The 14,827-nt window shown below is 47.9% G+C and overlaps 1 protein-coding gene and 1 pseudogene across 4 annotated transcripts in view; one reads left to right on the top strand and one right to left on the bottom strand.

Moving 5' to 3' along the window:
- Positions 1–14,827, bottom strand: part of Rnf157 (ring finger protein 157) — a 70,749-nt gene that overhangs the window by 42,535 nt on the left and 13,387 nt on the right. For all 4 annotated transcript variants that reach the window (XM_021177333.3, XM_029483906.2, XM_085829412.1 and 1 more), the window contains exon 2: positions 10,835–10,953. In XM_021177333.3, coding sequence (XP_021032992.1) covers positions 10,835–10,953 — 119 coding nt within the window. The remainder of the gene's footprint in view (positions 1–10,834; positions 10,954–14,827) is intronic.
- LOC110305382 (small ribosomal subunit protein uS17 pseudogene) lies at positions 3,653–4,162 on the top strand (annotated as a pseudogene).

Genomic DNA, 14,827 nt, shown 5'->3' with positions numbered 1-14,827 from the left:
CATGGTGGCACACAGGACACAGTTACTGTCCCTTTAGATGAACTTTGGTGTTAACATAATCCTAGCCCTACAAGGGTTGAGGCAGATTAGCAGATGAAGGTAAATCCTGGCTACATGAGACCCTGTCAATAAACAAAACATTTGAAGAAAACCATAGCTAGCTAGAAATGAATACAGATTAAATTCTTTTCTTTTTTGGAAACAGGATTTCTCTACATAACCTTGGCTGTTCTAGAACTCACTTTGTAGACCAGGTTGGCCTTGAACTCACAAAGATCCACCTGCCCCTGCCTCCCTAGTCCTAAGAGTAAAGATGTGCACCACACCCAGCCTCAGATTACGTCTGTTACACTAAGAAGCCTGAGTCTGTGACGTACCCTTCCCTGTAAGAACTGTCACGGTGCCACTCGGCCTTAGTCTGTGGCTAGTGAAATGCTTAATTGTCTCACCAAGCTGCAAAACCCAGCTGAGTGTTCTGCACAGCTCTGGGCTAACACAGATTGAAGCTCAGAAAGCCTAAGACTGTGATAGACAAAGAAACAACCTGTGGCAAGACTGAACCCAGATAAACTGCACGTCGCTTCCTATTACTAACCCGACTAAAAATGATACTGGGCATTAAAAGTGTTAAGCAAAATCTTATACAAGGAAACCCTTGTCCTGTACTTCAGAAGCCTTAACCAGGTTGTTCATTCTTTCCCCAATACAAGCGGCACACTATTTAAAGATTGTTTTTTAAAAGATTTTATTTATGTATAGGAGTACACTGTAGCTGTCTTGAGACACATCAGAATCCATTACAGATGGTTGTGAGCCACCGTGTGGTTGCTGGGATTTGAACTCAGGACCTTTGGAAGAGCAGTAGGTGCTCTTAACTGCTGGGCCATCTCTCCAGCCTTGGCAACACACTATTTATAGTTAACATTTTCAATTACATGTATATGGAGCTGACTCTCACTTCTGAGTTGTAGCTTGGAGAAGCAGCTGAAAATATGAAGTTAGCAGGGCGTCTCAGCTCCCAACCGCACAGATCTGAAATGGGAAGAGCTGAGCCTGAGGAAGGCCTTGCACTCACCGCAGCACACACCCCTGCATGCACGAGTGTGCCCGGCTTATGAGGAAGGCCTTGCACTCACCGCAGCACACACACCTGCATGCACGCGTGTGCCCGGCTTATGAGGAAGGCCTTGCACTCACCGCAGCACACACACCTGCATGCACGCGTGTGTCCGGCTTATGCTGGAAGCAGCATACTGGGATAAAAAAACGTCTAAGAAGAATCAACACTCGGCAGGTCTGGGAGAGGAAGTGATATCAGACCTGAGTGAAGAGACAAGACCGAGGGAGACCCCGTGTGGCAGAATCTGGTGGTGGTCAGACTCACAAGTTGCCTTAGACAGTCTGCCTTGGCACAGTGGTGTGAATCTATGATCCTAGCACTTAAGTCAGAGGCTGGAGGAACAAGCTCAGAGGTAGCTGGGTTTGGAGACTAAGAATGTCTCAGAGCAGAGCAAAACCCCAGTGGTTTGTACAGATGGGATTTTGGAGGTGGACTGACTGCCCATCAGTCAGATAGCAAAGGGACTCCACTGTGGGGGAGGGGTGTGATAGCTGGTCCCTGGCATTCTGTGAATTTCCCTCCACGGTGAAGGGAGACAGGAACCATGTGGCATGTACTGCACCGGTCAGTCTGATGTCTCTGGAACAGGAGGTATGAGAGAGGAGGTTCCAGCAGGACTGTAGAGTGGATGGTGATTACTAGCAGCCATCCATGATGAAAAGAGAAAATGACAACCTCAGATATGGTGACAGTCAACAACCTAAACCCAACTCTGACGGCCAGAAAACCTTCTCTGTCAACAGTGAGTCACACCCACCTCCTGCAGGCACAAAGCAGTAGTTAAGAGCAGCAGAATTTAGGCGGCATACCTGTAATCCCAGCACCCGGGAGGAGGCTACAGCAGAAGTTCAAGGCCACCTAAGCTATACAGGAGATCCTGACCCCAAACAAAACAAACGAAAACAGAGGCTGGAGATGCAGCTCACCTAACTGGTAGAATGCCCACCTTGCACGGAAGACACAACATGAAATTACAGACTCGGTGATGTATACCTGGAATCTCAGCTCCTAGGAGGGTGGAGCAGGAGGATCAGGAATTCAAGTGAATTGTTGGCCAGCATGAGATACAAAAGACAGACAGACAAACAGACAGACAGAAGAAAAGCTGTAGAGTTAAACACAAGCTGGCCTCTCAGTGAAGCCAAGTATGTTATGTGGAGGGCCTTGGTAGGAATGGAGTGAACTCCATTTGAGATAGAGATGTCTGGGTATATTTACCAGAAATCTATAAACCCCATATTAACTGGGTCTATGAAGGGGGCCACTCCCTCTCCCTGAAAATGGAGAAATCTGCCCTTACCCTTCTCCCCTTTGCTTAAGGGCTACACAATAAGTGTAACACCTGATAAGGGAATACTTGCCCTACAGACCTGTCCCCATCTGCCCTCCGGGCCACTGCCATAGCTAGGCTCAAATATCAATAAGAAAGGAAGGCTTGTTGTTGTTTTTTTTAATGTCAGGGGTGTTGAGGGACCTGAATGATACATCCCCTGGCATGTGGTGACTCTTTAGAGAAAGTCTCTACGCAGAGGCAGAAGAGCATCGTACTAGAACAGGCTAGAACTTACTAGCTAGCTATAGCCTTTGGGAGGGTCCAGAAGATGCTCTAGTGGCTACAGCCTAGACTCTACCTCTCCTACTGGTTCTCAGCACAAGGCCACCTCTCTATGCATCAGTACTCTTCGTGCCTACTGAGGCCCAGAGTCTTATCTGGATAACTTGTCATCTGTATTCTTTCTCGAATCTCCACAATTTTCCTATGTTACCTGAATGTGTATTAATTGAGCCCCAATTAAAGAGCTACCAGTGAGGAGCTGAAGAGATGACTTGGCTGTTCAGATCATTTGCTCTTGCAGAGGACCTGGGTTCAATCGCCAGCACTCAGATGGTGCCTCGTAACTGTCTGTGACTGCAGTGCCAAGTGATCCGCCACTGTCTGCTGGCCTCTGAGGGCACTGCACACATGTGGTACACACACATACAAGCAGGCAAAACACTCATACATATAGAATAAGAATATTTTATTTAAATAAAAGAGAAACTATAATGACGGAGTTTTCCAGGTGCAAAGGATAGAAGTCCAGACCTCTATCAGGACAGGAGAACACTGCAGGACAGCCTTGCCCCTCCCGCTGCCGCTGCCGCTCTCCCTCCAAGTACTTGAAGGAGGTGCACTCACTTGCTTGGATGAATCACTGGTGCTTCTGTCTGACCCTTCTCATGTCATGTCAAAGCTGCAGGACAGGTTGCCTGTGGCAGGGGCTGTACTTTATGTCTTTCTATCACTAGAGCCTATAGAGCCTAACATTAGCCTAGAGTCCCAGGGAGGTTCAAAAGGATATTAAGAGAATGAGGGAGCAGATGAGGCCAGCAGATCAGTGTTTGTCTGGCAGACAGGAACAAGGGACTGATGACAGTTGGCTGGCTGTGATGATTATGAAAGGAAATTATTGTCTCAAACTGTGAAAAACTAAGAGAAGAACTGGGAATTAAGAGTGTTTAGTGCACTCCTTTTCTCCGGCGGCCAGGAAGATGGCGGACATTCAGAAGGAGCGTGCTTACCAAAAGCAGCCTACGATCTTTCAAAACAAGAAGCGGGTTCTGCTGGGAGAAACCGGCAAGGAAAACTCCCTCGGTACTACAAAAACATCGGTCTAGGCTTCAAAACACCCAAAGAGGCCGTCGAGGGCACTACATAGACAGGAAATGCCCTTCACTGGTAACGCCTCCATCCGAGGTCCGATCCTGTCTGGTGTCGTGACGAAGATGAAGATGCAGAGGACCATCTTCACCCGCCGGGACTATCTCTATTACACCCGAAAGTACAATCGCTTTGAGAAGCGTCACAAGAACATGTCTGTGCACCTGTTCCCCTGTTTCAGGGATGTACAGATAGGAGACAATGTCACAGTTTGGAGAGTGCAGGCCCCTGAGCAAGACTGTGCCATTCAATGTGCTCAGGTCACCAAGGCTGCTGGCACCAAGAAGCAGTTTCAGAAGTTCTAAGGGGACTCTGGCCAATGCCCTAGAACAAATAAAGTTATTTTCCAACGTTAAAAAAAAAGAGAGAGTGCTTAGTGCAGCCAGGCAGTGGTGGCGCACACCTTTAATCCCAGCACTTGGGAGGCAGAGGCAGGTGGATTTCTGAGTTCGAGGCCAGCCTGGTCTACAGAGTGAGTTCCAGGACAGCCAGGACTGCACAGAGAAACCCTGTCTCGAAAAAACCAAAACAAAAAACAAACAAACAAACAAAAGAGTGCTTAGTGCTCTTCTAGAGGACCTGAGTTTGATTCGAGCACACACATGAAGCAGCTCACAGCTGCCTGTTAACTCTAGCTGTGAGGAATCTGATGTCCTCTTCAGGTCTCCAAGGCCACCTGCACTCATATGCATACACTTATACAGACATACAGATATTCGTAATTAAAAATAGTAAAAATGAAGCCGGGCTTGCCTTTAATTCCAGCACTTGGGAGGCAGAGGCAGGTGGATTTCTGAGTTCGAGGCCAGCCTGGTCTACAAAGTGAGTTCCAGGACAGCCAGAGCTACACAGAAAAACCCTGTCTTGGAAAAAAAAAAAAAAAAAAGTAAAAATGAATGTTAAGAAAAGAAAAGCTCAGAGAAGGCAGAAAGTGTTTTTTTGAGACAAAGTCTCATTGTGTGTAGCTCACACTCACCTCTAACTCACAGCAGGCCTTCCGCTCTGGCCTTCTGTGTGCACCCAGACTGTAGGTGGGAGCCACCTCCAGAAACCCAATGAATCTGGGGGTCTGGGGTTCATGGTTTGCCAGTAAATATACCCAGACATCTCCATCTCAAGTCTAGGACTACAGTGTCACCACATCTGGCTTACAAATAACAATAATAAGATATAATAAAATAAATTCTTCCCTGCCTTTCAGAGGCCTGGTGACTAACCATCACCTTACTCTATTCAGCCAGTCGGAGGCCAAGCACACTTGGTATGCCAGTCACGGCCCTTCAGACACGGGCCCGCTGTCCTCTCGGTTTCCCCTCTAAGTGGCACCCACACAGCTCTGTGCTGGGAGCCGCAGCCACTGCTCCTGTGCTGCGCTGGAAGCCACAGTCACTGTTCCTGCTCTGTGCTTTTCTTGCTGCTGTTAGGTCAGTTCTGGTGCCTCCCCAGCTCTCCGGCCTTGGACATCCTGCTCAAGCCTCTCAGATACCCTTGCTCTGAAAACAGGCACAAACTCTCCATGCCAGAACACCTAGTCTTCTCTCCCAGTGCTTGCTCGGCACATCAGAGTGAGGTGTGAGTCGGCTTACTCAACCCTGCTTTCTGCAGGAATATCAAATGGCAGCAAGGCTGACTGAAAGCTCCTCTTTCTCTCTCCCTGCCTCCCGACCTCACTCCTAGGGTTACTATGTGCAACCCCCTACTTCACAAGTTAATACGCTAGTACGTTCCTGTTAACAACCTGGCCTGAGATGGGTACTGCAGTAAAATCCAATCATTTTAGCTAGTTAGAAAAGTGAGGCAGGGGCTGGAGAGATGGCTCAGTGGTTAGGAGCACTGACTGCTCTTCTGAAGATCCTGAGTTCAAATCCCAGCAACCACATGGTGACTAACAACCATCTAAATGAGATCTGATGCCCTCTTCTGGTGTGTCTGAAGACAGCTACAGTGTACTCACATATAATAAATAAATAAATCTTTGAAAGAAAGAAAGAAAGAAAGAAAGAAAGAAAGAAAGAAAGAAAGAAAGAAAGAGAGAAAGAAAGGTGAGGCAGGAATCACTGGAGTTCAGAAGTAAAAGACCAGCCTAGGCACCATAGCAAGACCACATGCACAAGTCTGAGGACCAGAATTTGAGACTGGAACTCACCGTGGGAGGAGAGGAGGAATTCCTGAAAACCATCCCTCACCTTCATATGTGTGTGTGGCATGCTGGCAAAACATTTTTTTCTTTTTCTTTTAAGTTTTTTTGAGACAGGGTTGTTTTGGTTTTTTTGGGTTTTTTGTTTTGTTTTGTTTTGTTTTTTCTTTTTCTTTTTTGAGACAGGGTTTCTCTGTGTAGCTCTGGCTGTCCTGGAACTTACTTTGTAGACCAGGCTGGCCTCAAACTCAGAAATTCGCCTGCCTTTGCCTCCCGAGTGCTGGGATTAAAGGCATGTACCACCACGCCTGGCACCAATTTTTTTTTTTCTTAAGACAGAAAGAAAGGAAAAAACCTTATGTCTAAGTCAGGGTTTCTATCCCTGCACAAGCATCATGACCAAGAAGCAAGTTGGAGAGGAAAAGGTTTATTCAGCTTACACTTCCACATTGCTGTTGATCACCAAAGGAAATTGAGACTGGAACTCAAGCAGGTCAGGAAGCAGGAGCTGATGCAGAGGCCATGGAAGGATGCTACTTACTGGCTTGCTTCCCCTGGCTTGCTCAGCCTGCTCTCTTATAGAACCAAGACTACCAGCCCAGGGATGGCATCACCCACAAGGGGCCCTCCCCCTTGATCACTAATTTAAAAAATGCCTAAGCTCATGGAGGCATTCCCTAACTGAAGCTCCTTTCTCTGTAACAACTCCAGCTGTGTCAAGCTGACACAAAACCAGCCAGTACACCTTGTCTCTAGCTGAGTGTCATGGCACTTCTAAAAATCAGCACTTGAAAAGTAGAGGCAGGGTTGGAGAGATGGATGGGTCAGCAGTTAAGAGCAATGGCTACTCTTCCAAAGGACCCGGGTTCAATTCCCAGCACCCACACTATAGCTCCTAACAATCTGCAACTCCAGCTCCAGGGAATCTGGCACTGTAATGAAGACACACATGCAGGCAAAACACTAAAGCGCATAAAATAAAAATAAACAAAGCACTAAAAATTTTTTTTAAAATCACTTAAAATAGAAAGAAAGGAAGGAAGGAAGAAAGATAGAGGTGAGGATCAGAAGGAGTTCAAAGCCTCTGCTACACAGCAAGGTTGAAGCCAGCCTGGGCCACCTGAGACATCTGTCAAAATAATATGCCTGCTCAGTAGTAGGATGCTTGGCAGGGCATCCCCCTGTACACATGCTAATAAGAGCATACAATTGCGGACACTGCATTTAGCACAGCTTTTGGGCACATCTCTAGAAGACTGGGAAGCCAAGCACACACCTTGGTGCTCCTTGGTTCTTAGCAGCTTTGCTGAAGAGCGTATGAGGGGCAAGGCATGAACCAGACCACTTCAGAAAACACAGCATGAGGGGAACTGTCAGGACTGGCTAAAATGCAGCAGTTTCCCCAGGAACGAGAGGAATGTTACATGGACTCCTGGCCGCAAGCAGAGAGGACAGCGAGAGGACAGTGTGGGAGAGACAGTTCCCACTGACTAAGTAACTTCGAGCTTCACTGGTTTTCCTCTGCAAACTAACTCTAACCAAGGGGGCAGAGAGGCCAGCAGCTGCTCTACCTGCACTTCCCAGGACCGGGATGGACTTTACTGTGTATTTCTTCACTGTGGTTCCCAGAGGCCTTCGGAAGCCCAGGGCATCGCCTACTACAGCACTGAAGAAGCTGGGAGTGGGGTGCACATTTATAACCCCAGCTCTATGCAGATAATGCAAAAGGATCTTAAATTTGGGGCCAGTCTGCACTATGCAGGAAAACACTGCCAAAACCAAACAACAAACAAACCAACAAACAAACACCCAACCAGTACCTTGAACCCAACGTACATGCTAAGGGTGCAGAGCTCAACGGTAGGTGACTTGCTTCCCATGCATGAGGCTGTATGTTTGACATGTAGCACTCTAAAGACAAGCCAACAAACGATAATGTAAAGACACAAAGGATGATCCATCTGCCCACAATGAGCAGCAGCTGAATAGATAACTGGAGGGAAGGCTGGCAGATATAGCTGTCACTGTCCCAGGCTGCTTCTCATCCAGCAATCTGAAGGCATCTTCCAAGCACTGCACTCCTCTCAAGTCAGAACCATCCCTGCTTTATAAGTGTGCAATCTGAGACCTTCCATGGTCTCACAGAGGTTAATGGCAAGATAAAAAATAAGACTTTAAACACTGATTCCCACTCTCCTCAGCCACCTTTCTGGACATCCATACACTCATTCATCCAAATCCAACCCTGAGAGCTGCTGAGGAAGTCTGCAGGGCGGGGGGGGGGGGGGGGGGTTGATCCCTAGCCCTCCAGGGAAGGGAAGGGAAGGCTTCTCTGCAGCCCACTGGGAAAGGATAGCAGGAAATACCTGCAAAATCCTACAGACCCCGGGAGCCAGGCAGTCTGGGGCATTTATATTTCAATGTGACAATTAATTTCAATGCGTTTCTCATTCTGCCATTCTCCCCCCTCCCCCCTCTGGAAAGAGGAGTGGCTCTTGCCCCCTGCTGCTGGATGGCTTTAAAAGGCTGTCTTCTCTGCTCTGTAACTCGATGCTCACAAGCAGACACCCAGCTCTGTCACTTGAGAGTCAAGTCCGTTCTACAGAACTAAAGCTCCGTGTCTACTCTCAGTTTCAGGATGTCCCCCAATCAAACCTAAACAGCATCCTGGCAAAGCCAGAGGTCAGCTCAGCAGATGGAATTACACACCATGCTTACTCTCTGAGGGAATGCTCCAGGAGGGCACGGCAATCCTGGAGCCCTCTTAGATCTCAACCAAACCTACAAAATGCTCTTGGTGATCCACACAAGGGTTCCTGGGCAGAACGTGGGAAAGACTGGCTATGCCTGACCACGGCCCAACAGCAGAGTGCTGAGGCTCTGAAGCACAGTGATGTCAGAAGCTGACTGGCTCCCTTGCAGGCTTGGTAATATTCAACTCTGTGGCTCTGTGCGCCTGCTGAATGAGCCTTGGCTGTCCTGGAACTCTGTAAACCAGACTAGAATTTAAGTCACAGACATCCTCCTGCCTCTGCCTCCTGAATGCCAGGATTAAAAGTGCCACCATCATTGGGCCAGAGTGCTAGAGTTATAGAAATGAGCCACCACTACTGGACTATTTGGGATTTTATTTATTTATTTGTTTGTTTGTTTTTTGTTTTTCGAGACAGGGTTTCTCTGTAGAGCCCTGGCTGTCCTGGAACTCACTTTGTAGACGTCAGCCTCTCGGGCAGTGCAGCCCACTCAGCTTTCTACTGTTGTTCTGCCACAGGCCAGTCTGCCTCCCTTGTCTGTTCCAAGATCATCAAAACTCAGTCACTTCAGCCCTGTGTCCCTAGCACCTACTACAGAGCTGGCACTGGCAGTTGCTCAGTGACTGTCAAGTTTACAAACACAGGGGTGGCTTAGACTTAAACTCTGCACCTCCCTCCAGGTGAGAGCCCTTTCCCACTAGCCCTGTCAGTCAGTTCCCAAAGCCCCACCCAAGTCCCTCAGCTCAGTACCCAAGCAATCGTCGTCCAGCAGCAGCATTCCCCCCACTCTCATTCCTGAGAACTCAGTCACCGCAGACCTTCTCTCTTAGCTAACATTTCCTGTTGCATGTTCTAGCTGCCCCACTAATGTGGAAGAGAGAGTTCTCCGAAGCAGCAAGAGGCAAAAGACTGATTTACAGCAAGGCAGATCTACTTATAAGACAGGGAGCAAATTTCATGTAAAACATTGGAAAGGTCCCTGGACCAGGCACACCGTCTCTATATGCCAGCTTCTACCGCTACTTGTCTTTCACTGATAACACGAAATGAGAGGGACTGTAAGTCCCGGGACAGGTAGACCCGGTGGCCCAGGCTTGTAATCCTGCATTCAGGAAGCCAAGGTAGTCAGACTTGAGTCTAGACCACAGAGTGAGGTCCAAGACAGTCTGTCCTACCAAGTGAAACGATTAAGAAAATAAAATATAATAAACTTGGCATGGTAGTCCATACCTTTAATGCCAGCACTCAGAAGGAAAGGCGGGTAAGTTCAACCAATCTGGTCTATGTAACAAATTCCAGGACAGAGCCGGGCGTGGTGGCGCATGCCTTTAATCCCAGCACTCGGGAGGCAGAGGCAGGCGGATTTCTGAGTTCGAGGCCAGCCTGGTCTACAAACTGAGTGCCAGGACAGCCAGGGCTACACAGAGAAACCCTGTCTCGAAAAACCAAAAAAAAAAAAAAAAAAAATTCCAGGACAGCCAGACCAGAGCTGAATAGAGATGAGGCCTGGAGATGGAGCACTTTCATAAGGCCCTATACCACCACCACCACCACCACAACCACCCCCCAAAAAACCCAAAAAACCCAAAAAACCAAAAAACCAAACCAAACCCAGTATGTCCTCCCTCGGGTAGGTCTTCATATGGAGAACAGTACCTGGGTCTTCCTCTGCACACTGACAGCTGTTTTATAAAGCCTCAAGCAGATGTGGAATGGTCCCCATTTAAAGTTTACAGAGCCTAAGGGTTGACTCTGGAGCCTAACATTGCCTTGAATTTCTCAGCAACCCTCTTGCCTCAGCCCCCCAAGTGCTGGCATGACTGTGTGCAATTCCAAAGCCAGGGAAATTTCATTCATTCACTCAACAAATATTTGCCAAGGCTTTTCGTTTTGTACCAGGCTCTGTGCTAGGTCCAACACACAACAGTAAACACAGTTCTTGCCTTCACTGGTCGGGACTGCTAAGGAGATGCCCTTAGAAGTGGGAATCCTCAGGAAAGCTCCCTCAGCCTGGCAACACCGAACCCGTAGAGCCCCCTGCCACATCAGCAAACTTGTTTTTAACAGGGCTGGGTGCACTGGTCACTGTAGGCCCACAGCCAGTAAAGAGAGTCTACCCTTACCGCCACTGGCCTGTTTCCCAGGAAGTTCAGGTCGCTGTTCTCGCCAAACAGGTAACCCTCCGGATGCGTGGAGTCAAACTTCTCTCCTCCCATGATGAAGTGGCTGGCAAAATAGCTGCCTGGAGAGTGAGAGACAAAAAGAGTCAGACAAGCAGAGTGCCATGAGGCTGGACGGAGGGGGAAACGCTGTGAGAAAGGAAGAGGTTAGGACTCCCAACAAAGAATCACATACATTTCTTCTGACTTCAGAGCCTGGCACAAAATCAGCAAAACCTCATCAGAACCGGAAACGACAAACAAAGAGGCCATTTCTGTTCTTGTACCAAGCTTGAGTCCTTCCTTATCCTGACCTAAAATACCATTAACCAAAAGCCAACAAAGTCCATGAATGGTCACTGACAAACCTACTTGTATTTTGCTACTTGCTGTGAGTGTGTATGTGTGTGTATGTGTGTGTGTGAGTGTGTGTGTGCGCACGCGCATGCGCTCGCGAGTGCCAGAGGTCAGTATCAATGGGACCAGCAGCTTACCAACTAGACTAAGCTGGCTGGCCAGTGAGCCCAGAGATTGACCTGTTTCCCCCTCCCCACTGCTGGGTCTACAAACAGACCACACACAGTTTTTCACAAGGGTCCTCATGCTCACTTAGCAAACACTTCAACTACTGAGCCATCTCCTGACACCCTGCTTGGTTTTGTTTTCTGAAACAAAGTGTCATCTGTGTAGTCCATGAGGGCCTAGAACTCACTATGCAGACCAGGCTAGTCTTGAACCAGAGATCTGCCTGCATATGTCTCCTAAGGGCTGGGTCTAAAAGCATGCGCCACCACCACATGCCCTCCCTTGTGAAACCCTGGAAGGCCTAGAACTCATGATCTTCCTGCCTCTGTCCCACCCCCCAGGGCTAGGATCATAAGCATATGCTACCAGGCTCAGCTTGGTCCTGATTTTACCCCCTCACCTTGAGGCGGTTCCTGAGCATCTGAGAATCTTGACTAGAGGTCCCAGCATGTATCATCTTTGCCTGCAGTTTTTAAATGTAGCTCATACCCACCGTTCCCCCACCTGCCCCTTGGTATTTCTATACACCCTTCCAATGCACGCTCTCCACACTGACTTGAACAAGGGAGGTGGCCAACACAATGGTGTGTGTACCTGCAGTCCTAGCACTCGGGAGGCTAAGGCATAACTTAGATCCAAGGCCAGCCTGGGCTACAAAGTGAGATTATCTCAACAGTAAACAAGAAACTTGAGGACACGGGCAAGCCTAGTGTGCGGGTTCTCAGGCCGTGGGTCCCAGACCTTTCTGGATTGAGTGACCTTTTCACTGGGATTGTCTAAGATCATCTTGTATATTATATCAGATATTTACACTGTGACTAGTAACAGTGGGAAAGGGAAGGTTACAGTTATGAAGTTAGCACTGAAAATAAGTTCAGGGTTGGGTTACACAATATGAAGAAGTAACTATATTGAAGTGCTGCAGCATTAGCAATATTGAGAACCACTTATCTGGTGGCATATTTTAACTTTGATAGGAACACAGGTTCCTCTTATTCTAATATCTTGGGTGGCTGGTTTGTTTGCTGGTTTTGGGTTATTTTTGAGACAGGGTCTCATGTAGCCTAGGTAGGCTTCAAACTTGTTTAAGTAGCTGAGGTTAGCCTTGAACTCCTGCCTCTACTTCCGAAGAGCTAAGATTACAGGCACGTTGCATCACATCCTGCGCCCTCAAATTTCTCTAATCTGATCCTAGGGGAGACCATCCGAGAAAAGGACTCAGACCGCAGAAAATTCTGTCAATATCCCCATGTACTTTGACTCTCAAAATAACGCAAAGAATTTAGGAACCCACAAAGCCTTGTGTGTAATACAGCTGAGGTAAATATAAACTTGCAGTCAGCCGGGATTTTTGAGACTCTTTTCAGTAAGCTGAAAGACTGAGTTTTCGGACTTTCAGCTACAGAGAAGCCACAGGAAGGGAGAGGGAGAAGACAGATGTAACAGAAAACAGAACTGAACATTCAGATCTTCCTTTCTAGACTCGGAGCTTGAGTTCAGAAACACCTACTAAATCTGACCATGTGGCTGAGATCACTCACCAAAAAGTGAGGCTGTTCTTAAACTACAGATCAGGAAAACACTTGCAAAGAGCAGCGATGCCCGAACCAAAGTAGCAATGAGCTGCGCCTCAAAACCTGCTGAACCCAGAAACGCAGTAGCTGGCTGCCACAGTGCAGCAAGCAATGCACCGCAGGACAGCACCTCCATCCATTCATTATGCATGCTGCACACTCGCTGGCCCTATTTTCCAAGCGCATTATTGATAGAGGGGAGGAGCCTCACTGCCTTCGGTAGAAAGTAAGTCTTCTCAAATGAACTGGGCCATTACTGTTGGCAATGAGATGTATTCCTATATAGCAGGAAATTATCTGTTTCCTAGACATCAGGTGAAATTAGGGAAAATGATCTGGCTGGGTGTGCGGCTGTGTGCCTATAGTTATAGAGTCTGAGCTACATATTGAGAGCCAGCCTCAAATAACCAAACCAACCAACCAACCAACCAACAACAAAACCCGACGTAAACAGCAACAACAACAACAACAAAACCCAACCTAAAAGCTTTCCTAACATCTCTGCATGGTCCTGGGCCTACGCTCAGCACTGCAAACACAAGACAAGATACGCTGTTTGTTTGTTTGTTTGTTTCTTGTTTCTTTATTAACGTGGAGTGTGGTTTGTCCCAGTAAGGAATGTTAAGAAGCCATCTTGGTAACCAAAGTTGTCCAGATGAATTCAGTGTGGGACCTGACAGTAGTCGGACAGGAACGTGGGGTGGGAGATTACTGGGACTGATTGGTTTACCTAGCACAGTGATCTATCTAACTCTGAAAGCCAGGAGCTCTAACAACCCTACGCATCAGGGTAAGCAGGCGGCAGGGTTCTACTAGAAACGCATTTTGCCTTTCCTTCTTCTGAGATAGGCTCTTATGTAACACGCCGACCTCAAAGTCATTAGGTAGCGGAGGGTGACCTTGAACTGCTGGCTCTTCTGCCTCTACCTCCTACGTGCTGAGATCGCAGGTCTCTGCCACCATTCCTGGCGAATCTCACCAAATTTTATAAGAAGGGGGTGAGGATGGTGGTGCCCTGCCTTTAATCCCAATCCTCGGGCGGCAGAAGCAGTTGGATCTCTGTGATCACTGGGAGTCCCAGGCCAGAGCCACGCTGTATATAGAGAGAACCTGTCTCAAAAGATACATAAAGCTGAATGCAGTCTTTGTCTTGTATTAAAATCAAGGGCTGTCTAATGTGGTGGAACAGACCTATAATTCTTTTTTTTTTTTTTTTTGGTTTTTCGAGACAGTTTCTCTGTGTAGCCCTGGCTGTCCTGGAACTCACTCTGTAGACCAGGCTGGCCTCGAACTGAGAAATACGCCTGCCTCTGCCTCCCGAGTGCTGGCATTAACTGCGTGCTCCACCACGCCCGGCTCCAGGAGACAGAGGAAGACGGATCGTCAGTTCAAGGCCAGGTCAGCCTACGTATTGAAATTCCATTAAAAACAAAATCCCACCAAACTCTATTGAGCAGTAGTGTGTGCCTGTGTCCCAGACACACAGGAAGCTCCATCAGGAGGATCACCGTGTCCGAGAGCACAGGACAGCCCGCCCTCCTCCTACCCCCAAGTTAAGTTTTGATATACAACATTTCAAACCATGGCCAATAACACACAGACTAAAATGATTTTCGAGGGGCATGTTGGGGAATACAAGTCTTTATTCCCAGCACAGAAGCAGGCAGATCTTTGTCAGTTGGAGGCCAGCCTGGTCTACAGAGTGAGTTCCAGGACAACCAGGGCTACACAGAGAAACCCTGTCTTGGAAAAAAAAATTCATTTGTGGAGATTCCCATCAACCAAAGATGGAACTCAATGCTATCTGCAAAGATTATAACATCTCTGCCTTAGGCCCCATGAGGGCCCCGTGGATCAA

Source organism: Mus caroli, unplaced genomic scaffold, assembly GCF_978045245.1.
Source record: "Mus caroli unplaced genomic scaffold, Mus_caroli_1 scaffold_13, whole genome shotgun sequence".
In the NCBI taxonomy this organism is placed as follows: domain Eukaryota; kingdom Metazoa; phylum Chordata; class Mammalia; order Rodentia; family Muridae; genus Mus; species Mus caroli.
Note: the sequence above shows the minus strand (reverse complement) of the source record. Positions and strands in the feature narration are given on the sequence as shown.